This window comes from Cheilinus undulatus, linkage group 1, assembly GCF_018320785.1.
Source record: "Cheilinus undulatus linkage group 1, ASM1832078v1, whole genome shotgun sequence".
In the NCBI taxonomy this organism is placed as follows: Eukaryota; Metazoa; Chordata; class Actinopteri; order Labriformes; family Labridae; genus Cheilinus; species Cheilinus undulatus.
This window is the reverse complement of record NC_054865.1, coordinates 58555652-58582955: the sequence shown is the minus strand read 5'-3', so window position 1 is coordinate 58582955 and position 27304 is coordinate 58555652. Positions and strand designations below refer to the sequence as shown.

Sequence of the window (27304 nt, the reverse complement as noted above, 5' to 3'; positions counted from 1 at the left end):
CTCCCGTGTTTTTAAAAAAGTTTAAGATTTAAGCTGTGTTTGCCTGAGTACATGGCTCTCCCTGCTCCTCACTTAAATCAAAGTGAGAGCTGTTTCAGTGGGATGGATGGATGTGATGTAAAGGATGGATGGATGGATGTTGGATAATGAAACTTGTGGACAACAAGCCCAGCATGACATTTATTTATTTTATTGATTTATTAGTTTTACAGGGGCCATGCAAAACAAACTGTCAAGCAGCAGAGTAATCGTTCAATCTCCATGATCTTGTTTTCTGATGGTGGGAGGCCAAAGTTAAACTGACCCTTTGTGGAGCTCCGGTCTCCGTGGTTACCGTCACCAGGTTAGGCATCATGCTGCTGAGCTCCTTCTCCTCTGAAACAGCGGAAAATACCCATCAGTAGATGGCCTGGTGCTATGGTTACCGTGGTTACCAGTCCCTTTTTCCTAGGAGCCCCCCTTAAAGTTGAGCCCCACAAACACTGAAAGAGCCTGAATGTGAGATTACTGTGATAACATCCGAACAGAAACAGCTCAGTAACGCTTGTTCTAAACGTCTTTGTTTAAACTCTGTTGGTAGTGTTCAGAATATTCTGACAGGCTTCTAACCATCGCTCCTCTGTGCCTGCTGGTCCTGTAGCATTGGGGACCAGTAACCCAGAGGGGAGGTCACACTAGGTCTGAGTATTTGAGTTTCATTCTGAAATCAGGCTACTCTTGACTTTTAATTGTATTTATTCAAACCTGCTACTTGAATAACGAATATGAACTATTCTGTCAAAATCTTGAGATCAGGCCGCGGTCTGTCTGCTGCTGCCAACGACTAAGATAAGTCAATTTAGTTTTTATATTAGTTACTGTATATATATAAAAAAAGTTTTGGTTAGTTTTCTTTTTTTTTTTTTTTTTTTTGGAAAGCTCAGATTTTATTCAGTTTCAGTTACCTAAAATGATTTTTGCAAATAATGTGGGATGAAATCATTTCTTTCCTGAGTAAGCTGTTTGATTTTCATTTGATTGAAAATTAAATGATCAGATTTAAAATCAAACCATTTGTTTTTTATTAATTTATTTTTTGAAAAATAAAAAAAAAGAACAACGGAAAATAAAACAGATGAAAAACTTGAGTTTTCTGTTTCCTGGCTCTCAGGTGAAAATCTTCTGCCTGAACGGGCTAAAGGCCCGTTTTTCTGTCTGCTGTCCCGTTTTAAACGGCAACCAGGACACGGCTCCTTTCTTCAGTTCGGATTCCTCATTTTGAATAAAACCTGTTTGCTATAAAAACACTGACTGCGCCGCATCATGGGTAGGAGCTAATCACACAGTCGATTTCTAAGCCCTATAACTCCACCCCAGCTCCTCCTACAGACTTCATTTTAGCTTTAAAGAGCAGAAAAATATTCAGCTGGGTTCTCTTTTTATGACTGTGACAGGTTTTTAATAATTACTGTTAAAGTTTGATGATGGTTTTTGGCTCTCAGACTTTCACCGTGTGTGTGTGTGGGTGTGTGTGGGTGTGTGTGTGTGTGTGTGAGATATAATTTTGGGACTCTCTCAGTGAGATCAAAGGAGAACAGCATAGCAACAACAGGCAGAGCTAACCTGATTGGTTCGTATTGGCTGGTCCACGTTTAGAGGTCACGGAAAGTTTCTGTCGGTTTGACCGATGAGCAGAATGGTCCTGAAGCAGAAGAGAATGTTTGAGAACAGGAAATTCTAGCGAGGAACTAAAGATGTGAGCACTAGCCGACATTCAGACACCAACACAAGGCCAGTTAGTTTAAAGCTATCTACCCTGATATCCCGTGTCCTTAGCTCGGACTTCTATCTTGGATTCTGGGGTATTGATCAGGGGTCAGTGCTGATTGGCTGATTGATTGAAATGATGGTATCACTGACTGTAACTCTGGTTGTGTTTTCAGGACGTGGGCTCAGACAGTACCCGGTAACGTGGAGTTCTTCTCCAGCGAGGGCTCGGACACTTCCATCCCCATCCCCATCGTGGCCCTGAAGAACGTGGACGACTCGTACCCCCCTCAGAAGAAGTCGTTCATGATGCTGAAGTACATGCACGACCACTACCTGGACAGGTACGAGTGGTTCATGAGGGCGGACGACGACGTCTACATCAAGAGCGAGCGTCTGGAGAGCTTCCTGCGCAGCCTGAACAGCAGCGAGCCCATCTTCCTGGGGCAGACGGGGATGGGGGCACGGGACGAGCTGGGGAAACTGGCCCTGGAACCCGGGGAGAACTTCTGCATGGGGGGGCCGGGGGTCATCATGAGCAGAGAGGTCCTCCGCAGGATGGTACCCCACATTAGAGAGTGCCTGCAGGAGATGTACACCACGCACGAAGACGTGGAGGTGGGCCGCTGTGTCCGGAGGTTCGCTGGCGTCCAGTGTGTGTGGTCCTACGAGGTGAGATGGATCAGTGATGATCAATGATTGACAATGATGATCAGTGATGATCAGTGATGATCAGTGATGATCACTGATGATCAACAATGATCAGTGATGCTGAGTGATGATCACTGATGATCAATAATGACCAGTGATGCTCAATGATGATCACTGATGATCAATAATGATCAGTGATGCTCAATGATGATCACTATTGATCAGTAATGATCAGTGATGCTCAATGATGATCACTGATGATCAATAATGACCAGTGATGCTCAATGATGATCACTGATGATCAATAATGATCAGTGATGCTCAATGATGATCACTATTGATCAGTAATGATCAGTGATGCTCAATGATGATCACTGATGATCAATAATGATCAGTGATGATCAATGATGATCAATAATGATCAGTGATGCTCAATGATGATCACTGATGATCAATAATGATCAGTGATGATCAATGATGATCAATAATGATCAGTGATGCTCAATGATGATTGGTTTATTAATAAACAATAGTGAAAACAAAGTCAGTTCAGTAATGACAAATGACGACCATAATCATGTCTATTTAATTTAATGGCAATAGAATGTTTGATTTAATGAGGGCTGTCTATTTGATTCGATGGCAGTGGAATGTTTGATTTAATGAGGGCTGTCTATTTGATTCGTTGGCAGTGGAATGTTTGATTTAATGAGGGCTGTCTATTTAATTTAATGGCAATAGAATGTTTGATTTAATGAGGGCTGTCTATTTGATTCGTTGGCAGTGGAATGTTTGATTTAATGAGGGCTGTCTATTTGATTCGTTGGCAGTGGAATGTTTGATTTAATGAGGGCTGTCTATTTGATTCGTTGGCAGTGGAATGTTTGATTTAATGAGGGCTGTCTATTTGATTCGATGGCAGTGGAATGTTTGATTTAATGAGGGCTGTCTATTTGATTCGATGGCAGTGGAATGTTTGATTTAATGAGGGCTGTCTATTTGATTCGATGGCAGTGGAATGTTTGATTTAATGGCAGTGGAATGTTTGATTTAATGAGGGCTGTCTATTTGATTCGATGGCAGTGGAATGTTTGATTTAATGAGGGCTGTCTATTTGATTCGTTGGCAGTGGAATGTTTGATTTAATGAGGGCTGTCTATTTGATTCGATGGCAGTGGAATGTTTGATTTAATGGCAGTGGAATGTTTGATTTAATGGCAGTGGAATGTTTGATTTAATGGCAGTGGAATGTTTGATTTAATGAGGGCTGTCTATTTGATTCGATGGCAGTGGAATGTTTTGGTGATCCGTTTATTAACTCAGCAGTAGGGGTGTAACATTCCAGTTCCATGCAAACCATCCATCCGTTATGGATTCAGTCTGATATTTTCTGATATCACTGATTTGAACTGGAAGCTTATGGTCGATATCTGACAATAAAATCGTCTCTAAAAACGGATAATCTTTGAATTCTGAATACGTGATAATGGACATTTATGTTAAACCTGGGATTATTGTTGTCCCAGACATTTGGTTTTCCCCCTTTATTCCCATAAATCTAAACGATCAGTTTGGACCTTTTCTGAACCCTTTTATCATCATGATCCAGTCTCTTTGGCCCCCTTTTTTTATATATCAAAAACTGCTTTTGAACAGATGTACACACATTTGGATATGAATATTTCTGTGCCATTTGGACCCTCTCCATATTAATGTGTCATATAGTTCATGTGTAGATCTTAATGATATTAAATCTGTTTACATGGTGATTTAGTGAAGAACTGACTTTATTTTGTTTTGATATAATCTTGATTTTGATAAATGAAGGGTTAGGACAGAGTTTACATTAAGAACGACAGAAGGAGGAGGAAGGAAAGAGCTGGCCTGTGTAGATCAGGTTGAGTCTAGCGAGCTCGTATCTTCATCATCATCATCATCATCTCAGCACTGTAACTCCACCCCAGCTCCTCCTACAGACTTGATTTTTAAAAGTAGAAAAATTATTCTGCTGCTCGTGCTGGATTCACTTTTTTATCTTTTATATTTTGAGCTTTCAGACTTTTACCACGAGTGTGTGTGTGTGTGTGTGGGTGTGGGTGTGTGCGTGTGTGTATGTGTGTGTGTGTGTGTATGTGTGCGTGATAGAATGTTGGGACTGTCTTAGCGAGATCAAAGGAGAACAGCATAGCAAAAACAGGCAGAGCTAACCTGATTGGTCCATCCTCTACCTGGTTCCTATTGGCTGGTCCATCCTCTACCTGGTTCCTATGGGCTGGTCCATCCTCTACCTGGTTCCTATTGGCTGGTCCATCCTCTACCTGGTTCCTATGGGCTGGTCCATCCTCTACCTGGTTCCTATGGGCTGGTCCATCCTCTACCTGGTTCCTATTGGCTGGTCCATCCTCTACCTGGTTCCTATTGGCTGGTCCATCCTCTACCTGGTTCCTATGGGCTGGTCCATCCTCTACCTGGTTCCTATGGGCTGGTCCATCCTCTACCTGGTTCCTATTGGCTGGTCCATCCTCTACCTGGTTCCTATTGGCTGGTCCATCCTCTACCTGGTTCCTATTGGCTGGTCCATCCTCTACCTGGTTCCTATGGGCTGGTCCATCCTCTACCTGGTTCCTATTGGCTGGTCCATCCTCTACCTGGTTCCTATGGGCTGGTCCATCCTCTACCTGGTTCCTATTGGCTGGTCCATCCTCTACCTGGTTCCTATTGGCTGGTCCATCCTCTACCTGGTTCCTATGGGCTGGTCCATCCTCTACCTGGTTCCTATGGGCTGGTCCATCCTCTACCTGGTTCCTGTTGGCTGGTCCATCCTCTACCTGGTTCCTATTGGTCAGTTCTTCAACAAAAACAGGAGCAGAAATACAGAAATTCATTCCAAGCGTGTGGAGAAGGTTTTGTATGAAAATCCGAGCGTGTCAGTTTGACAAACAAGCAGAATCAGCCTGAATGAGAGGAGATGGTTAAAGCACTAAAGGTCAGAGGTCAAGCAGACATTTACACAGAGAACAGCTGAGAACAAGGAGGCAGTTTAGAGCACAGAGGAGGTTTGGATGGAAAGACTGAAGAAAAATGACTCAGTAGAAACGTGTTTTTCTAGTCCTGTTCTCGAGGATGTTTCTGTTCAGAGGAATAATGGTTCCAGGGCTGCTAGTCCTCATCTCAGAGGAGCGAGACGTTTTCTCTGTGAAGTTCTGGCTGTGTTTCACTCATCAGGAAGGTTTCTCTGTGCCTGCTGGCTCCTGTGGCATTCAGGCACTGTTCAGACGTGTTTGTGTTTGATATTTCACCATGAGAGGAGTCATGAAGACAACACTGCTGCAGAGGATCAGAGCCAAGCAGGAGAGACTGAACCACAGGAGGGAGGGGGGGCTTTTTATAGGGATGTAGCATATGGAATTTAGCTGATACCAATATGAACCCCCCTTTTATATAATAAAGAACACCAGGTGTCTGTCAAAGAGAGGCTGAGCCAATCCGAGCTGAGAGAGGGGCAGGGACTAGATGGTCTGGTAGCTGGTTAATGTTGGAGGCTTGATTCTAAAGGCCGCTGTAGCTGATAGTACAGATGTGTGCTTCTCTGATATATGATCTAGTTTTTCACATCTGCTGATACCGATATCATGCTGTCTACCGATACTGCTGTTTCAGGGCTGAAACACTTTATTATTAGTAGTTCTTGAGATCAATAACCCGTGTTTTTTTATTATAACGTATAAAATGTACGTTAAGTGACAGAAGAAAAACGGCATAACCAGAAATATGACGTACAGTAAATAATTTAGCCCTGTCTCTATCGGCACAGAGCAACACAGCAGAGGGAAGACAGGAAGTCTGTAAAGGAGGCTGGGGTGGAGGAGGTGAAGCTTTAGTCTATAAAGGAGGAGGCTGGGGTGGAGGAGCTGAAGCTTTAGTCTATAAAGGAGGATGCTGGGGTGGAGGAGGTGAAGCTGGCTATCAGTCATTTGCTCCGTTTAAGGGCTTTATCATTTTTATGTCGCTCATTTTGATTAAGAAAAATTTAAATCAAAACAAGGAGGATTTTTGTAAACTATTATAAAAATAATGACTGTTGAATGTTTGCATAATGTGCATAAAATCTCTGCTGCAAAAAATTAAGTTATTAAACTGGTATTTTGACACATTTTAAATTAAAGAAATACTGCAACTTCTGCAATTTGAAAATTGCAGCAGGCCATATTGTGATTTTCCCCTCAACATTTGGACGTTTTTGTTAAAATGGGAACGAGGACTCGTCCGTTAACTTTAAGAGTCCAGTCAGAGAATCTGAGGTAATTATCAGACATCATGATGTTTTAGATGAAGACTCTCTGGAGTTAAAATATGTAGAAATCTTTGTTTATTAAAGCATTTTTATCACATCAGAGTACCATCTATACTTCGGACTTCTTTAGGAAGTTAACGGGCAAGTTATTGCTCCCTTTTTATTATCATATCCTCGTCTTCTTATCCCAAAGAGCTCCTGATCCTGGCTTTAAAGTTTGAATACTTTACTCTTGAACATGAACGCTGGCATTATTGTTGTTTGGTCTGTTCTAGAATATGAATGCAATGCTGGCATTGTTGTTTGGCCTGTTCTTGAAGAGTCTGGTGAAAACCCTCGGTCTTCTTCCTGATCCTCCTCCGTCATGGAGACATGCCGCAGCGCTGTCGTCAGAGGACAGACTGCGTGTCTGTTCTGACATGTCTGTGCTTGCCGTGTTGCCGACCTACACTTTGTATGTTCGCGTGAAGCTCACCACGTGGAGCGAATCCACTCCCCACACTTTGATGCAGGGACTGAACGAGCCGGTCTGTTAAGGACTCGGACGGCTCGTCCTGGTCTCGGCTCATCTGGACACACAACAAAGAGCGTGTTGTGGTGGTCATGGGAAACGTAGGGGGAGATTAGCGTGGAGTATGTAGTTCTCATGACATGTCTGATAGCCGAGTTATCTGGACCAACACGCAGACATGAATGAGGCAGCGTGTGAACCGCCGTGTTGAAGTTTACCACGGAAGAGTCTGCATGTTTGGACCTGCAGCTCTGAGGTCTGCTCCCATGAATCGGCTGTGGACCGACAGTTTACAGAAGACGTCACGCCACAGTGAGGAAGTCCAGATGGGAATCAGGAAGTGGTTTCAAAATGCTTCTGAGTCCTGATAGGAGTGGCACATTCAGACATGGATTACCGTCCCTTTTAAGAAATAAATAAATAAATAAAAACTCTCTAAGGTCTGGAGTCAGAAAAATCCTTGTATATGGCCCATTTCCACCAAGCAGTCCAGTTTGTCCCAGTAAACCCTGATCTTTGTGGTGGTTCCACAGCTGATGATGTTGATGTCGCTGTGATGGGAAATCCACCTCTGTTTAGAGATCCAGATTATTTGTCTCAGCTCAGGAATAAGAGCCAGTCTTTTGGCTTCCAAACGGCTCTTCATTTGGTCCAGTTTGGCTTTTTAAATGTGGATTTAATAAAAACAGAAGATTGAAGAAGGAAACTGGCACTCAAACAAGAGCCAGCGCCTGTTCATATAAGAGAGCCGTTTCTTAGAACAGGATCGTTCATGAACAACACATCGTTGCTCAGTCTCACAGATACACAGATATACCAACAGTCTTTCCTTTATGTTGACCAACCTTTGTTGGCAACCTTTGGAAGAGTGAGTGAAACTGGAGGGGAGTCTATCCACTGCTTTTTGATGATGTCATCTTTCATGCTTTGATAGGCTTTAGAAAGATAAAGTCGTCCTTTAACATCTGTTAAACATTTCATCCTTGCCTTTGAAGATGATGTCATCCTTAAACGTTTATGAAACAATCCATCCTTGCCTTTGAAGATGATGTCATCCTTAAACGTTTATGAAACAATCCATCCTTGCCTTTGAAGATGATGTCATCCTGAAAGGTTTATTAAACAATCCATCCTTGCCTTTGAAGATGATGTCATCCTTAAAGGTTTATAAAACAATCCATCCTTGCCTTTGAAGATGATGTCATCCTTAAAGGTTTATAAAACAATCCATCCTTGCCTTTGAAGATGATGTCATCCTTAAAGGTTTATTAAACAATCCATCCTTGCCTTTGAAGATGATGTCATCCTTAAAGGTTTATTAAACAATCCATCCTTGCCTTTGAAGATGATATCGTCCTTAAAGGTTTATTAAACAATCCATCCTTGCCTTTGAAGATGATGTCATCCTTTGAAATCCAATAAATATTCCATCCTTGCCTTCTACATGAAGGCCAGTCTCGACCCCCAGTTGGCATTCCAGTCTAACCAGTACCCCACTGGATTTCTTTTTAATGTTAATTCTGCGTTTCCATTAGAAGGATGTTTATGATAAAATGAGAGCGAAAAGCTGCCAAAGAGGCTTAGCTAGCCTCTAAGCTCAGTCCTAGACTCCTCTAGACTCTGGTCCCTTCATCTGTCTAGACCTGTAGTAGGAGGTCTGCAGGACTAAGTCACTGGTGATCTGGATCACCTTCTCTCAAGGTAAATCAGTCAACCTGTAGTCAAACCTTTATTTTTGTAACATGTAGGGATAATGTCTGATGGATGTAGAAATGAATCAGCTGTTAAACCTGCAGCCCTCTCTCTCTCTCTCTCTCTCTCTCTCTCTCTCTCTCTCTCTCTCTCTCTCTCTGAATCAGCTGTTAAACCTGCAGCTCTCTCTCTCTCTCTCTCTCTCTCTCTCTCTCTCTCTCTCTCTCTCTCTCTCTCTCTCTCTCTCTCTCTGAATCAGCTGTTAAACCTGCAGCCCTTTCTCTCTCTCTCTCTCTCTCTCTCTCTCTCTCTGAATCAGCTGTTAAACCTGCAGCTCTCTCTCTCTCTCTCTCTCTCTCTCTCTCTCTCTCTGAATCATCTTTTAACCCCAGCTCTCTCTCTCTCTCTCTCTCTCTCTCTCTCTCTCTCTCTCTCTCTCTCTCTCTCTCTCTGAATCAGCTGTTAAACCTGCAGCTCTCTCTCTCTCTCTCTCTCTCTCTCTCTCTCTCTCTCTCTCTCTCTCTCTGAATCAGCTGTTAAACCTGCAGCTCTCTCTCTCTCTCTCTCTCTCTCTCTCTCTGAATCAGCTGTTAAACCTGCAGCTCTCTCTCTCTCTCTCTGAATCAGCTGTTAAACCTGCAGCTCTCTTTCTCTCTCTCTCTCTCTCTGAATCAGCTGTTAAACCTGCAGCCCTCTCTCTCTCTCTCTCTCTGAATCAGCTGTTAAACCTGCAGCTCTCTTTCTCTCTCTCTCTCTCTGAATCAGCTGTTAAACCTGCAGCTCTCTTTCTCTCTCTCTCTCTCTCTGAATCAGCTGTTAAACCTGCAGCCCTTTCTCTCTCTCTCTGAATCAGCTGTTAAACCTGCAGCCCTCTCTCTCTCTCTCTCTCTCTCTCTCTCTCTCTCTCTCTCTCTCTCTCTCTGAATCAGCTGTTAAACCTGCAGCTCTCTCTCTCTCTCTCTCTCTCTCTCTCTCTCTGAATCAGCTGTTAAACCTGCAGCTCTCTCTCTCTCTCTCTCTCTCTCTCTCTCTATCATCTGTTAAACCTCGATCTCTCTCTCTCTCTCTCTCTCTCTCTGAATCAGCTGTTAAACCTGCAGCCCTTTCTCTCTCTCTCTCTCTCTCTCTCTCTCTCTCTCTGAATCAGCTGTTAAACCTGCAGCTCTCTCTCTCTCTCTCTCTCTCTCTCTCTCTCTGAATCAGCTGGTAAACCTGCAGCTCTCTCTCTCTCTCTCTCTCTCTCTCTCTCTGAATCAGCTGTTAAACCTGCAGCTCTCTCTCTCTCTCTCTGAATCAGCTGTTAAACCTGCAGCTCTCTTTCTCTCTCTCTCTCTCTCTGACACATCTGTAAAACCTGCAGCCCTCTCTCTCTCTCTCTCTCTCTCTCTCTCTCTCTGAATCAGCTGTTAAACCTGCAGCTCTCTTTCTCTCTCTCTCTCTCTCTGAATCAGCTGTTAAACCTGCAGCCCTTTCTCTCTCTCTCTGAATCAGCTGTTAAACCTGCAGCCCTTTCTCTCTCTCTCTGAATCAGCTGTTAAACCTGCAGCTCTCTCTCTCTCTCTCTCTCTCTCTCTCTCTCTCTGAATCAGCTGTTAAACCTGCAGCTCTCTCTCTCTCTCTCTGAATCAGCTGTTAAACCTGCAGCCCTTTCTCTCTCTCTCTGAATCAGCTGTTAAACCTGCAGCTCTCTCTCCTTCTCTCTGAATCAGCTGTTAAACCTGCAGCCCTTTCTCTCTCTCTCTGAATCAGCTGTTAAACCTGCAGCCCTTTCTCTCTCTCTCTGAATCAGCTGTTAAACCTGCAGCCCTTTCTCTCTCTCTCTGAATCAGCTGTTAAACCTGCAGCCCTTTCTCTCTCTCTCTGAATCAGCTGTTAAACCTGCAGCTCTCTCTCTCTCTCTCTGAATCAGCTGTTAAACCTGCAGCTCTCTTTCTCTCTCTCTCTCTCTGAATCAGCTGTTAAACCTGCAGCCCTTTCTCTCTCTCTCTGAATCAGCTGTTAAACCTGCAGCTCTCTCTCTTTCTCTCTGAATCAGCCTCTGGTCTGATCTAAATGTTGGTTTGAGGAGAGAGCGAGGAGGGCAGAGCTGTGATCATCATGTGCCAGCCTCTGTTCGTTTTCCTGTTGTGTGTGTGGCGTCGGCCCAGTATGTGGTGAGCGGCGTGTATTTTCAGACATCCTGTGGCTGCTCGCTGTGTGCTGCTCCTCTAAAAGTAGACCCAGAGAACAACGCTGCTCAAACTCAGAGAAATGTTTACTCACAGCAAGACGGAAATACACGACCGGTGATTCAACGACAGCGTGCTAGAGCACGGCCGCGCTGACATTCAGGAGTTAATGACACCGCTTTGTTTGTTTACAATGCCAATTCCAGAAAAGTTGGGGCGCTGTGTAAAATAATGAAAACAGAAGCCAGTGATTGTCAAATCTCATAAACCCAGGCTGTATTTACCATCGTGTAGTGTCTCCTCTTCTTTAACAACAGCCTGTAAACATCTGGGAAGTGAGGAGGCCAGCTGACGGAGAGGAATGTTGTCCCATTCTTGTCTCTGCTCAACAGTCCTGGCTCTTCTTTTCTGGATTTTTCCTTTTCTGATGCTCCAAATGTTTTCTGTTGGTGAAAGATCTGGACTGCAGGCAGACCAGTTCAGGACCTGGACTCTTCTCCTGTGAAGCCATGCTGTTGTGATGGATGTGGTATGTGGTTTAGCATGGTCTTGCTGAAATAGTGGCAGCCTTCCCTGACAGAGACGTTGTCTGGATGGGAGCATATATAGCTCTAAAAGCTCCCTCTACTTTTCAGCATTGATAGTTCCTTTCCAGATGTTAGAGCTGCCCACGCCATAGGCACTAATGCAACCCCATACCATCAGAGATGCAGGCTTTAGACCTGAGCCAGGAGAACAAGCTGGATGCTCCTCTGTAGTCCACAGGACACGGCGTCTGTGGTTTCCTCTGACCACAGAACAGTTTTCCATGTTTCCTCTGACCACAGAACAGCTTTCCATCTTTCCTCAGTTCATGTTAAATGAGCTTTGGTCCAGAGAAGACGGACCACGGTGTTTCTGGATCCTGTTCACATATGGCTTCTTCCCTCCATGATCCAGCTTTAACTGTCATTGGTGGATGGCACGGCCAACTGTGTTGACAGACGATGATTTCTGGAATGTTCCTGAGCCCATGCAGTGATTTCACTACAGAGTCATGCCTGTTTTTAATGCAGTGGCCCCTGAGGGCCCCTTCAGCCTTGGCCCTTGCTCTCAGAGATTTCTCCAGATTCTCTGAATCTTTGATGATATTATGGACTATAGATGGAGGAGATTCAAAGTCTAAGGAGCATTTTTCTGAAATTGTTTCACAATTTAAAGACAGTTTTTTCACAGATTGGTGACCCTCTGTCCATCTTTACTTCTGAGAGACTCTGCCTCTCTAGAATGCTCCTTTTATACCCAATCATGTGACTGACCGGTTGACAATTAACCTAATACGTTGTAAAATGCTCCTTCAGATGTTTTTCATTAGTACCATTTACTTTCCCAGCTTTCTGTTGCCCCGTCCCTACTTTTTTGAGATGTGTTGTTGCCATAAACTTCTCCTTGATGGATTTATTATGAGAAAACAAATACCATCTATCTTTCCCTTATGTCGACTGTCATTTGCTGGCAACTTTTGGAAAAGTGAGAGGGTTTCCCTCGTTCCTCGCCAGTTCCACCCACTTTCCAATAGTTGCCAACTATGGCCGACTAGTTTACGAAAATGGAGGGAAAAAGAGGGCAACATCCCCAGCTTCACCGACATTCTGTCCTCTGCATTTGATGATGTCATCCTTTGATAATGTCTTCTTTTGATGATCTCTTCCTTTGATGTCATCCTTTGATAATGTCTTCTTTTGATGATCTCTTCCTTTGATGTCATCCTTTGATAATGTCTTCTTTTGATGATCTCTTCCTGTGATGTCATCCTTTGATAATGTCTTCTTTTGATGATCTCTTCCTTTGATGTCATCCTTTGATAATGTCTTCTTTTGATGATGTCTTCCTTTGATATGCTTTAGAAAGATGATATCATCAAAGCTGATAAACATTCCATCCTTTAACCTTCCTACGCTCATACCTCCTACTGTGTTAGACTGTCTATACTCGGAGTGATGTTACTGTGAGGAGGAGAGGGAGGAATCATGCTCAGGCAAGGTCCAGAACAGTCATGTCTGGTGTGAAAACACCTCCAGGCTCTTAAACGTCTTACCTGAGTCCATGTAGACGCTCTCAGTGATGTGTGGTGGCCATGTTTGTGCAGGCGAGGATGTTATCATGTGTTTCTTTCCATGAATGTCTCTGGTGTTTGTTCCTTTTACACCTGGTTTCCTGATGGATGCTTCCGGATCTCTGGGTGGCGTTTTTGGCACAAACAGAGCGCTTTAGGCGTTCAGCAGTTCCTCCTCTCATTCAGACGGACCGTCCAGGTGTGATGCTGTACCTGAGTTCAGACCTGTCTGATTTAACCAGGCTTCATTGACGTCTTTGGTTGGCGGCCCAAACGCCCCTGTTTCCTACAGCAGGAAGTGTATGTCAGAGGGCGGCTGCAGACGGCGTGATAGAGCCGTCTGCAGACGACAGCAGCTCTGATTCTGGATGTTTAGGATGTGAGGTGTTCCTGTTTGGCTGTGTGGACCAATCAGAGAGCAGCTGGCTTTGCTGTACGCAGCAGCGTTAGTTTGTCGCTGTCCCTCTGCTTTGGCATCTATGCTGTCTGACTGGCGTGGGATCCATGGAGCATGCTCAGAACAGTCACCATAATAAAGGGGTTTTCTAACTGTACGTCTACAGTAACAGGGACCCACTGAGCTGTTTGACCCTGAACCACACAGGAGAGCACGCCGCTCCAGCTTAAATCAGAAAACTAGAAACTGAGTTTGGTTTTCATTTCCTTAATTCCTCTCTTCTTCTGCCCCTCCTTTCATCCTCCTCCTCTCTGTCCTTTCCCCTCTCTAATTGTACGTTAGCGTCCCTGAATGCTGCTGTTTCTCCTCCTCCTGGTGTCCCTAACCTCCGTTTTTACTTTTATACAGCTGCTGTAGTAAAGCAGCTGACTGGGCCGCGTCTCTGGTGTCCTATTTACGGTCCACGGCCGTCTCTGTGTTAGCGCCGGGCTTTCTAAAACGCCCCCATAAACAAAGAAACCGTCTGGAGATAAAAACTAGTCTTTATTTGGCAGAAAGCTCAGAGGGAGAGCTTTTTATTGGCTGGTTTTGGTGAAGGCCGTGAGACATGGCGAATGAAAGAATGTGTATCCGATGATATCTGATATACTGACCAGCATCAATGGAGCCTTTGTTATGTCGCTGCCTCTCTTAAAGAGAACATCAGGAAGTAATGAGCCAAAGTTTGACCCATCGGGGAATATGATATTAAAATCTTTGTTCTGCAGCAGCTTTAGCCCACATTTACACTGAAACTCCAGGAACTTTTTCAGATCATGACTTAGTGACTCTGGTCTCAGTCTTTCCATCCAGACCTACCTCTGTGCTCTAAATGTCTGCTCAGACCGTTCTCCTCTCATTCAGGCTGATTCTGCTTGTTTGTCACTCTGATTTTTCTCTGTGCAGACCAAACTTTCTCTGTGTGCCTGAAAAGTATGTCTGTTCTTCTGTATTTGGATGAATCAGCCAATAGGAAACAGGTAGAGGATGGACCAATCAGGTTAGCTCTGCCTGTTGTTGCTGTGCTGTTCTCAGGGAGACATTTGCTTTGATCTCACTGAGAGAGTCCCAACATTCTGTCACACACACACACATGAAACCCCCAAAATCTGTCTCGTCTTGTACGTATGAACTAAATTAGTTCATCTATTTTCTATACCGCTTATCCCATTCGGGGCTATGGGGGGCTGGAGCCTATCCCAGCTGTCATTGGTCGAGAGGCAGAGCCCAACAGTTAACCCAATGAGCATGTCTTTGGTGGTGAGAGGAAGCCAGAGAACCAGAGGGAACCCAGGCATGCACAACCCACAGAAAGGCCCTGACCAGGAAGTGAAGGAGCATCCTTCCTATGAGGCAACAGCGCTAACCCTGTGCACTAATTAATGTAAATAATATGAATAATTTTATCTACCTCATGTTAATCTGCCCACATCCTTGCATTTTTCATACTTCTGATCATGTCTAGTGTATAAACTGGTTCAAATACATCACCAGAACTTGTACAAGAGGGTTGATGTTGGCGTCTCTAAGATAAGAACATCCAAAGTAGCAGGATGGACTCCATTATTTTCTCAAAGCAGAAAGTAATGTTGACCTGAGTGGTTGTCTCTTCATCTTTCTTCTTCTTGGTGAATTTTCAAACTAACAGCAAACTTCATCTCTCTACCAATAAAAGAGCACGGATATGTCAGCAATCTTTTCTTTATGTTTACTATTCAGCAAAAATGGAGGGAAAACACCCCCAACATCCCCAGCTTCACCAACATTCTGCCCTCTGCCTTTGATGCTGTCGCCTTTAAGTTTTTAGCTATGATGTCATCCTTTAAGTTTTAAGAGATGATGTCATCCTTTTAGGTTTTAGAGATGATGTCATCCTTTAACCTTTTAAAGATGATGTCATCATTTAAGTTTTTAGAGATGATGTCATCCTTTAAGTTTTTAGAGATGATGTCATCCTTTAACCTTTTACAGATGATGTCATCCTTTAAGGTTTTAGAGATGATGTCATCCTTTATGTGTTTAGAGATGATGTCATCCTTTAAGTGTTTAGAGATGATGTCATCCTTTAAGTGTTTAGAGATGATGTCATCCTTCAAGCTCTTAGAGATGATGTCATCCTTTAAGATTTTAGAGATGATGTCATCGTTTAAGTTTTTAGAGATGATGTCATCCTTTACGTTTTTAAAGATGATGTCATCCTTTAACTTTTTAGAGATGATGTCATCCTTTAAGTTTTTTTTAGAGATGATGTCATCCTTTAACCTTTTAAAGATGATGTCATCCTTTAACCTTTTAAAGATGATGTCATCCTTTAAGTTTTTAGAGATGATGTCATCCTTTAACCTTTTAGAGATGATGTCATCCTTTAAGTTTTAAGAGATGATGTCATCCTTTAAGTTTTTAGCTATGATGTCATCCTTTAAGTTTCAAGAGATGATGTCATCCTTTAAGGTTTTAGAGATGATGTCATCCTTTAAGTGTTTAGAGATGATGTCATCCTTCAAGCTCTTAGAGATGATGTCATCCTTTAAGATTTTAGAGATGATGTCATCCTTTAAGTTTTTAGAGATGATTTCATCCTTTAACCTTTTAAAGATGATGTCATCCTTTAAGTTTTTAGAGATGATGTCATCCTTTAACCTTTTAAAGATGATGTCATCCTTTAAGTTTTTAGATATGATTTCATCCTTTAACCTTTTAAAGATGATGTCATCCTTTAAGTTTTTAGAGATGATGTCATCCTTTAACCTTTTAAAGATGATGTCATCCATTAAAGCTTATCAAACATCCCCTCTTTGAACCACCTGTGTTCATTCCTCCTCCTACTATCAGACTGTGTTCTCGTGTTGTTGTTGATCCAGTAGAACCATGTTACTGATGTAAACCTAGACCAGCCTGTGAGGGAAGGGGGGTCAGTCATGCTCGGGTACAGTACGAAACAATCATGACTGAAATCAAACGCCATCAGGCTCATAACGAGGAGGCTGACGTCCATGTGAACGGCCTTAGTGACGTGGGGTGTGGGGCGCATGATTGTCCAGGGATGCTCCTATCAGAAAGGATCTGTTCCCTTGTGACATTCTCTTCTGTCTGGTTGATGAACCTCAGAAAATGCTGTTTGAGCAGACAGAGAAACAGACAGTAGGCAGCCATGACAGCGGTCCATTCACTTTGCTCAAATCACCTCAACAGCCCTCACAGTCAATCACAGCGGTGTCGTTAAGCCTCTAGCATCCAATTAGAGCAGATTATCTGCTAAGAGCCTTACAATGAGCATCACATCCCCGCCATGTGTTTCCTGCAGCACAGAGAGCACGGAGACGCTGGCACTGACACCGCCACACGGTCACATCGCCACCGACTCTACCTGCAGCTACCTGGAGGTCGTAGGATGGTGTTACACCGAGGATTTAGCACCATCTTATACCGCCGTGTTGATCCTGCTGCTAGGGCCGGCAGATATGGGTCAAAAATCACGGCTGGATGTCCTCGACATGAATGCATGATTCATAAAAACAGATATTTCTCTGTTAAACTAAGAAGTAGTCCCAACATCAGGATGATAAAACTGATATGACTCAGTAAAATCAGACCGCACTGATACCTGCCTGGTTCCCAGCCTTCTCTGTGGAGCTCTCCCACGTTTATCAGCTTACCATCATCACCAACTGTGTTATGTTTTTATGTCTCAACTAAAGTACAGATGCACAGACCCACTTTTACACTTCTAATCCAATTCTGACCGATGCCGTCACTAATTCCAATTTTTTTAAAATCACAATTAATATTCTTATTTCTGGTGCTGTTATGTGTGATGTAACAGAGCTCCAGGAGGTTTTATTCAAAGACCAAACAATGCTTAACATGCACCAAACCTGAGACAATTCCCAGTGAATGTATTTAAACTTTTGCTGGCTTCATATGGAAACAGACAACAGTCAGCAACCATCAGCAGCACAGGGCTTCTGCTGCAAACTGAACGTTTAAAATTAAAGTGTATTTTTATTATTTAACCTTTGAGATTAAGATCTATTTTTCGAGGGGGACCTGCCCAAAAGTAAAAAAAAAAAAAAAAAAAAAAAGAAGGAAAATGTAGAAATAAATATCTACAAAAATTTTAAAAAGAAAGTCTTCAAATAAGTGATAAATCAATGATTCCACCAAACAGGCTTTGTCTAAGGAGCTGTTTCTCTGACCTCTCCTTTAAAACACCTTTAAACAGGTGTTAGAGCAGTGTTCATGTTGACAGCCCTTTTTAATTTTAGTCTTAGTCTAAGTCTTTTTATTACATGTCTTTTAGTTTTTAGTCACATTTTAGCCATTTCTAGTCTTTTTAGTTTAAGTCTAGTTTTAGTCGATAAAAACTCAAATACATTTTAGTCTTTACTTTTAGTTCAAGCATTTATTTTCTTGTCTAAGTCTGGTACCAAATCATGGTAGTGTGTTCTGTGCTAAACCTGGGGTCCCTGCTTTCTACAGCTGAGAGGCAGAATAGATACGGATGCATTGTTGTTTGACAGATTTACCCACAGTGGAGAAATATCACAGATTTAGAATGTCTGACGAAAACTACATTACATTTGAGTCTAGTTTTAGTCATCTTGATGAAAACTAAACTTAGTTTTTGTCTGTTTCAGTCATCACAGATCTATTTGTGTTAGTCTTAGTCTAGTTTTCGTCATGGAAAAAGGCTCTAGACAAATATTTTTAGTCAGTTTTAGTTGACAAAATTAACACTGTGTTAGAGTCATTGTGATATGAGTTGCTGCAGCTCGTTTTAAAGCCACAGAGACGCTCGCTTCATGTTGCTGTTATTACAGACATTAGACATAGAGAACACACCTTCACCTCTGAGCTTACTGAGCTTCACATTTATCACACTGACACTACTATCCCATCACTGTCTTATTTTAAGTGTGTTTTTTTCTAAGCCCTTTATTCTCAAGTGTTGGGTTGCACCATCTAATCAGCCTGATAATGGTATCAGCGCATATGAAAATGTATGTCACTGATATTTGTCTATTAAACCTGCCTTTATCAGCTGTAAATGTCAGCTAAACAAACATACAGAGTGGAGTTTTAGGCTAGACCAACAGACCTAATCCAGCTGAAGTCATTCCTTACACTTTAAAGTCGGTTTGAGGGACTGAAGTTTGTTCATCCTCATACTCAGATAGTTTTTAAGGACTGATGTTTTTAGGTCTGAACTATATTTAAATATAGATATCAGCTAAAATACATTTGTGGGACAGCAGAGAAAATGTTGGCGATGCTCCTTACGTGGACAGGCCTTTGTTGACAACTATTGTAAAAGTGGGCGGAGCTCCTCATTAGTTCCACCCACTTTCACAATAGTGCCTTCTATTTGGCAAAAATGGAGGGAAAAGCCCCCAACATCCCCAGCTTCACCAACATTCTGTCCTCTGCCTGCAATGATGTCATCCTTCAAAGCCTTTAAAGGGTGTCGTGTACTTGTAGGCATGGTTTGAATGTTATCTTTCTGGTGTTATAACGGGTTTAGTCCTCGGACAGATTGGTACCCAGAGATGTTTGTGTCATCATGAAGCCACCTGGCTGATCCCTGGTTGGTTTAGAGCTGCAGTGAGTCTCGTCCCCTTCCTCTTTAGGTGGTGATACAGTTAAGGACGCCATGGGTGGAGCCCAGCACTAACAGTTAAAGGAGAGGCGCATGATGCTGAGCACGCTTACAAAAGCTCCTCTGTGTCTTTGAAGGAGCTTTCCTTCATGTTCCCCTTCACGCTGAATCAGTGATGGACCGTCTACGATCGAACACGCCAACGTGAAAACCACCCACTGTCTCACTTTAAAGGTGTACCACGGTCAGACGCCGACCTTTAGATAACAACCACCCTGACCCCACCCCCAAAACAACTGAAACAGCTGTAGTATCCATGACTGACCAGTAGGTGGTGCTGGGACTTTGTAGTGAATAGTACTAAATAAATATACCAATAAACATAAGAATGTTTGGAATATTTCACTATAAAGCCCAAAACACACCGGCGCCACAGCACCACGTCACATGACGGCCTTATTGGCCACCCAGTACGTGAAAAAGTGTCAGACTGACCACGAGCTACCTCAGAGACTGATGACCCCCGGATGTCTCCACATTTTCAGTCATGACCGAACCGTCTTTTACTTTTTGAGCTTTTAACAACATTAAGATGGAGATGTTTCCTTCAAAATAAAAGCACATCATGGATATTCTGTCAGATATTTTAACCAAGCACACATTTACGACCCGCTGAAAACAGCCTCATGACTTGCTGTAGGGTCCCAGCCCACCACTGAGAAGGATAGGTCTACATGGAACAAAATCATGGCTAACTGTTCTGGACTGAAATATTGGCAATATCTTTGATTAAATCAGACAGTATGAAAGTCTGAAAGTTTTAATCAGACCCAACGTTAGGACTTCAGTGTTTGTAGCTGTGGTGTCTGACAGCATCAGTGATGACTGATTTTCAGGAGAAGTCAAAGAGAAGTTTGTATTATGGTGACATTCCTGCTGAGAACATAAAATGTTTGGAGTGTCCCTGCAGAGTAAAAATGTCTCATTCATGTAAACTTTGGGTGAAAAAACATGAATACAGACATTCTTTAGATTCCTGCAGTGCCTCAAACAAACCACGCTGATGTTTCTATCCTGGACTTAAAACCACTGAGAACATGCTGGGTTCCAGCTCTGCTGTCACAGACACATGCTGAAATTCTGGATTAACCTTTATGATGACAGGCTGCAGGGTTCAATCAATCATTCAATCAATCAATTAATCAATTAATCAATCAATCAATCAATCAATCAATCCTTGCATAGTGCAAATTCATAACTGAAGTTATCGCAAGAAACTTTACAAAAAGGTAGTCTAGACCGTATTCATCGTTGTGACCAATTATAATAGACTAGTGTTAATTATTAATATTAAAGGATGACATCTTTAAAGGCAGGTATGGAATGTTTTATAAACTTTAAAGGATGAAGTCATCTTCAAAGGCAGGGATGGAATGTTTTATAAACTTTAAAGGATGACGTCATCTTCAAAGGCAGGGATGGAATGTTTTATAAACTGTAAAGGATGACGTCATCTTCAAAGGCAGGGATGGAATGTTTTATAAACTTTAAAGGATGATGTCATTTTCAAAGGCAGGGATGGAATGTTTTATAAATTTTAAAGGATGACGTCATTTTCAAAGGCAGGGATGGAATGTTTTATAAACTTTAAAGGATGATGTCATCTTCAAAGGCAGGGATGGAATGTTTTATAAACTTTAAAGGATGATGTCATTTTCAAAGGCAGGGATGGAATGTTTTATAAACTTTAAAGGATGACGTCATTTTCAAAGGCAGGGATGGAATGTTTTATAAACTTTAAAGGATGACGTCATTTTCAAAGGCAGGGATGGAATGTTTTATAAACTTTAAAGGATGACGTCATTTTCAAAGGCAGGGATGGAATGTTTTATAAACTTTAAAGGATGACGTCATTTTCAAAGGCAGGGATGGAATGTTTTATAAATTTTAAAGGATGATGTCATTTTCAAAGGCAGGGATGGAATGTTTTATAAACTTTAAAGGATGACGTCATTTTCAAAGGCAGGGATGGAATGTTTTATAAACTTTAAAGGATGACGTCATTTTCAAAGGCGTTGGGAGGATTGTTTATGAAGTCGGTGATTTTCCCATCACTAAATGTCGTTAACAGAGTTTCTAAAAATCTTCTTTCTGGGAGGAGTTTACCTAAAGGGGTGTTAACAGTGACCTATAGAGCACAGAAAACAGCAGAGTAAAAGGTTTGTTTTCTAAAGTTCCCACCTTCATGTGGACCAGGTGTCAGAAAAAGTCAGAGCGGTGTACGTGCATGTGGAGGAGCAGGAACGTGTTCACCTCGTGGGGAGAGAGCGGCGGTGATTAGAAAGATGTCTTTGTTGGGGGGGGGGGGTTCCTCTGTGAGAGACCAGGATCAGTGCTCACAGACAGAGACATGATTGTCTGAAGGTATTCATGAAGATGCTTCCAGTGTTACAGCCTCATCGCTCAGCTCAGAGATCACATGATCAACCTCCAGTTACCTCTTAGTCCACATTAATCAGACGGATCATTCAGAAAACGCCAGGAAGCATCGTGAATCTACGACACAGACGTCCTAACTTCACTGATACTGTCAGAGGTCAAGGGTTAGAAAGGGTTGAGCTTTCATTTACATTTCACTTTTAGTTTTCAGTTTAGTTTAGTTTTTATTCTTTTATTAGTCAACATGCAATACACTATATGGACAAAAGTATTTGGCCACCTGCTGAAGTAAACATTGTGTTTTCTTTCTCTGACATTTTTCTGGCACTCAGCACAAAACGGTCGTGAGTTTATCTCACTTCCTGTCTGACTTCAGCTCAGTGTTTCAGGTGGCGCTCTGTCTCTCTCTCTGTGTCGAATGAAGCAGGGGCCCCGTATCGCTGCTGCTAAAAGTGGGCTGACCTTTGACCCTGCTCCTTGTATGTTATCTTCCTGTGCCCCGTCTCTCAGCTGCAGTGATAACCTCGGCCCGCTGCCACGGTATCCTAGGCCACTCTGTAGTCGACCTGTCAGCCTTTTTAGGTGTGGACGACTCTGTCCCGTCTCCTAAACTGACCCCCATCTGAGATGTTAGCTGGGTACGCAGCGCTGAGATATGGTAAGAACCACGTACCTGAGGGAACCTTCCATGGCGTTTTGTCTGACTGTAGCCAATCAGAAGCTTAGATTTGCTGAAACATGGGACGACCTGAAGACGCATGAAGAAGGGATGCCTGATTCCATCAGGATGTAACTGTCATGACCTTTTTCCATCATCAGTTTAATCCAGATATCTGTTATTGATCTCATGACCTATAAATGAAGTATCTATTCAATAATCAGTAATCATTAGTCCTGACTAATCAATAGAAGATGTAAGTGATTTATTCTCAGCTCATTCTAACAGGGTCATGATGGTATAAACATTCAGATCCGGTACTCTGGAGCAGGTTTCTGTCCTCGTCTCTGACATCTGAGCAGATATTTAATCATTTAGTGAAACACGCCGAGGTGTGAGCAGACGGAGAACCTTCCAGCAGAGTTGGTTCTTCCCTGAATCCTCCATGACATCCATCATGATTCGCTCACATTAACTCTTCATCATCCTCCTCCTCCTCTCTGCATGCACACATCTCATGTGGCGCTCACTCTTTCCATCTCGTCACGCCGCTCTCTGCCTCTCAGCTTTCCTCACAGGAAATAGTTGTCTCACCAAATCCTCAGGTTGTGACGAGGCAGATCCTCAGACCGGCACGCTGGCTCCTCTCCTCTCCGAGAGGACCAGCACTGAGTCAGACGGGAGAACACAATCTAAGGTTAGATTAACCCTTTAGTACCGCCCACTCAGAGCCGACAGCAGCACTCACCCAGTTTTTGTTTCTTTTGGACAGACTGATCCATTAGAGCAGCTTTTCCTGAATTTCAGCACGCCGTGCAGCAAAGCAGGAAATTCAGCTGTTATACCAGACCGTCAAACAAACACAGCATGAAACCAGAACATTCACCACCATATTTTAGTTTCATTAACAGCTCTGAGTCCACAGAGACGTCAGCAGAGGCCATGGATCCGGTTTATCAGGAAATCAGGTCTGTGGAAAAAATAGAACTGAAACATCAGAAAACTAGAATTTAGAAATTCTAGAATTTAAATATAAGAAATCTATAATTTTAAAAATCTAGAACTTAAACATCAGAAATCTAGAATTTAAATATTACAGTTGTAGAATTTACAAAACTAGAATTTGAATATTAGAAATGTAGAATTTAAAAAATCGAGAATTTAAATATTAGAAAAGTTAGAATTTAAATAATGTAGAATTTAAAAAATCTAGAATTTAAACATAAGAAATCTAGAATTTAGAAAATCTAGATTTTAAACACTTGAAATGTACAGTTAAATAAAAAAAATCTGGAAATAAAAAATTTGAAATCTAGAACCAATTTATGAATATTAAGAATTTGAAAAAATGTAAAAACCATAATGTGAAAAATGTAACTCTAGAATGTAAAATATTAATTTCCATAATTTGACAAATTTTTTCAAAGAATTTTATAAAATCGAACCTTAACTTTGAAGATTTAAATCCAGAATCAAACAAATTAAATCCAGAATTTGACAAATAAAAATCCAGAAATTAAAAATGTAAATCTGTATGTTGAACAATCGATATTAAGAATCTGACTAAATAAAAATCTAGAATTTTGAAAATATAAAGTCTAGACTTTAGACTAGAAAAGACTAGAAAAATTTAAATCCAGAATTTGTCAACCCAAATTCTGGAATTCAAATATCAAAATCCTGAATTTAAAAAATGAATTTAAAAAAATTAAAATTTAGGAGCTGAAAAGTCTAAAAAGTGAAAATCCAGATTTGTTCAGCAGGAGTTTTTAACATTGGTCAGGTCTCCCGGACCGGTTTGTAGAGTCCTCTATCAGAGGGACCCTGATCTGGACTCTCAGACAGGTCAGGATTTATCCAGACTGGTCCGTGAGCTGTAGAATAATCATTGCTCAGATGGTGGCCCCTGATCATTCTAGGGGGCCAGTCGGCCCCTAAACGGTCCCGTGTTTACAGCCTTAGTGGTGAGAGCGTGTTCTCCGTCCGTCTCCTTAAATCCTGGTACTGTTGTTGACATCAGCTCTGCCAGAGAAGGTTGGCGCCGTCAGGCCGCTGTCTGATGTAACACTGTTAGTCTGCTCCTGCTGTGTTTGATGGTTTACCTGGAACACCTGTAGTGACCAGAGAACGCCTCGTTAGCAGAGCCGAGATCCTCAGAGTGAGGTTAGACTCAGAGAGTCCAGTCCTCCTGGTCTGGAAGGAGTCCACAGATCCTCCAGAGGGAAAGAACTCCTTTCTTAATACATAGTCACGGCCACCACCAGGGGGCGCTCACTCAACGCAATAACAGAAGATGGCATCTATGGAGTTCCTGCTGCTTTCTCGGAGACTTCTCTGCGTCTGCAGGATGTTCTCTGTCCTCACTCGCCAAACACCGTCTGAGTGAAGCATCTGATTGGCCGAGGAGCATCACATGTCGTTACTGTAAGGATGAGAGAAGATGCTCAGGTCAAAACAGAACACTGTAAATGAGTGCTGCAGAGTGAATGTAACCACGGTGACGACCACGATGTCAGGCTGAGCGTTTATCCTGCTGCAGTGATTTTAGTAGAACTCTAGAGGTTTAGCACAGAACGGCCTTTAACAACAGAGACTCTACTGACGCACCTTTATTCTCTAAACTGGACAGGCATTTTTATAGTCCCGTAAAAACTGTAGGGGTTGTGTCTTTATGCTGCTTAGTATTAAAGTTTTGTAGTTGATAAATACGCGAGCACCTGAGCAGGTAGACTCACTGGGTTATATTTTAATCACAATCAGACATTGTTAAAATCAAGCAGCACTGCTGTGAATGTCAAAGGCTGCACAGGTAGAGATAGAGGAGCTCCTCAGCACCTGGGTCTGGATCCAGACTGCAGACTAACCCCAGCTAATGATGCAGACAAGCTCGGTCACAGAAGAGTATTACAATACAAGTATGAAGTGACTGCATGATGCCAGGGTCGCTCCGACCTCGAATCACAAATATTTCACATGATTGGCATCTTTGAGTCAAGGCTGGAATGTCTCCAGCAGAACAAGGCCGGTTTAAGGACTGTCATACGTGTTTTTGCTCCATCATCTCGGTCTAACAGGCTGATCTCAGACCGGAGTGTTGTTTATTTTAACCAGATTAAGGAACCCCTGAGCGGCGGAGGCTCCAGTTTATCTGCTGAAGCTGCTGATTGGTTGGTTGATCTGACCGTTGTCTGCTCTGGCCTTTAGTCCTCTGTGTGTCTGGACCAGGACTCCTTCATGAGAGGAGTCTCTATAGTCAGGATCTGATGTTTACATGTCCGATCATAAACTGGGATTCTTAAAACCCTGATGAAAACCAGATCCTCTGGTCCATGTAAACACTCTGTTAGCAGCAGCTCTCAGGTCGCTCCTCAGGCCGCCTTCCCGGTCACACCTGGACCATCAGCACACAGCTGTTCCACCTTTACCTGAGGTCACATGGCCTCGCTGGCGGTGGGATCAAACAGGGACAGGGCTGTAATTAGAACCTGACTGCCACCGTGGCCCCCCAGGCAGGCCGCTGGACTACTAGGGGGCTGACTGCTCATGTCTCTGCTCCAGCCTCCCGAGTTTGTGGTTGGGTATCCCAGCATGCTGTGCAATATTACTGCTGAGGATGAATTAGCCACAAGCTAAGAGGCTAGCGGTGCCTCTTTAACAGCTTTTCTCCAGCATGTTGTCATAAACCTGCTTTAAAGGACACACTGGTATACTATAAAGCTAATGAATACATAATGGCTTGACAGGAATGACAGCGAGGGAATGGACTGGCCTGCATGTAAAAGGCAAGGATGGAACATCTGACATATTTAAATGCCAGGATGGAATGTTTAATGACATTTAAGAATAGCATCTTTAGAGCACAGATGGAACTGTGACATCATCTTTCAAAGGCTATTAAAGACTTTAAAGGAAAACATCTTTAAAGGAAAGGTTGGAATGTTTTATAAGCTTAAAGAGATGACCTAATCTTTAAAGGATAGAATGGAATGTTTAGTAGGCTTTAAGAGATGACCCCATCTTTAAAGGATAGAATGGAATGTTTTAGAAGCCTGAAGAGATGACATCATCTTTAAAGGATAGAATGGAATATTTTGTAAGCTTTAAAAGATGACATCATCTTTAAAGGATAGGATGGAATGTTTTATAAGCTTTTAAGAGATGAAATCATTTTTTAAGGATAGGATGGAATGTTTTGTAAGCTTTAGGGGTGACCCCTTCTTTAAAGGAAAGAATGGAATGTTTTATAAACCTGAAGAGAATACATCTTTAAAGGATAGAATGGAATGTTTTGTAAGATTTAAGAGATGACATCATCCTTAAAGGATAGAATGGAATGTTTTGTTAGATTTAAGAGATGACCTAATCTTTAAAGGATAGAGTGGAATGTTTTTTAAGCTTTAAGAGAAGACCTAATCTTTAAAAGATAGGATGGAATGTTTTTTAAGCTTTAAGAGAAGACATCATCCTTAAATGATAGAATGGAATATTTTGTTAGATTTAAGAGATGACATCATCTTTAAAGGATAGGATGGAATCATTTGTTAGATTGAAGAGATGACCTAATCTTTAAAGGATAGAATGGAATGTTTTATAAGCTTTAAGAGATGACATCATCCTTAAAGGACAGAATGGAATGTTTTGTAAGCTTTGAGAGATTACAGTATCGTTAAAGGATAAAATGGAATGTTTTGTTAGATTCAAGAGATGACATCATCTTTAAAGGATAGAATGGAATGTTTTGTAAGCTAAGAGATGACATCATCTTTAAAGGATAGAATGGAATGTTTTATAAGCTAAGAGATGACATCATCTTTAAAGGATAGAATGGAATGTTTTGTAAGCTAAGAGATGACTTCATCTTTAAAGGATAGAATGGAATGTTTTGTAAGCCTTAAAGGATGTTTTCATCTAGGACAGAGGACAAAATGTTGGTGAAGCTGGGGATGTTGGGGACATGATTGTAGTTTACTAGCAGAGTACAGCAGAACAGGTCAGCTGACTGGGCGGTCTTTAATACA

General features: G+C 42.2%; 1 protein-coding gene across 1 annotated transcript in view; it reads left to right on the top strand.

Moving 5' to 3' along the window:
- Window positions 1-27304, top strand: part of chsy1 (chondroitin sulfate synthase 1) — a 58817-nt gene that overhangs the window by 9891 nt on the left and 21622 nt on the right. Inside the window, exon 2 of the mRNA XM_041784727.1 lies at window positions 1923-2418. Coding sequence (XP_041640661.1) covers window positions 1923-2418 — 496 coding nt within the window. The remainder of the gene's footprint in view (window positions 1-1922; window positions 2419-27304) is intronic.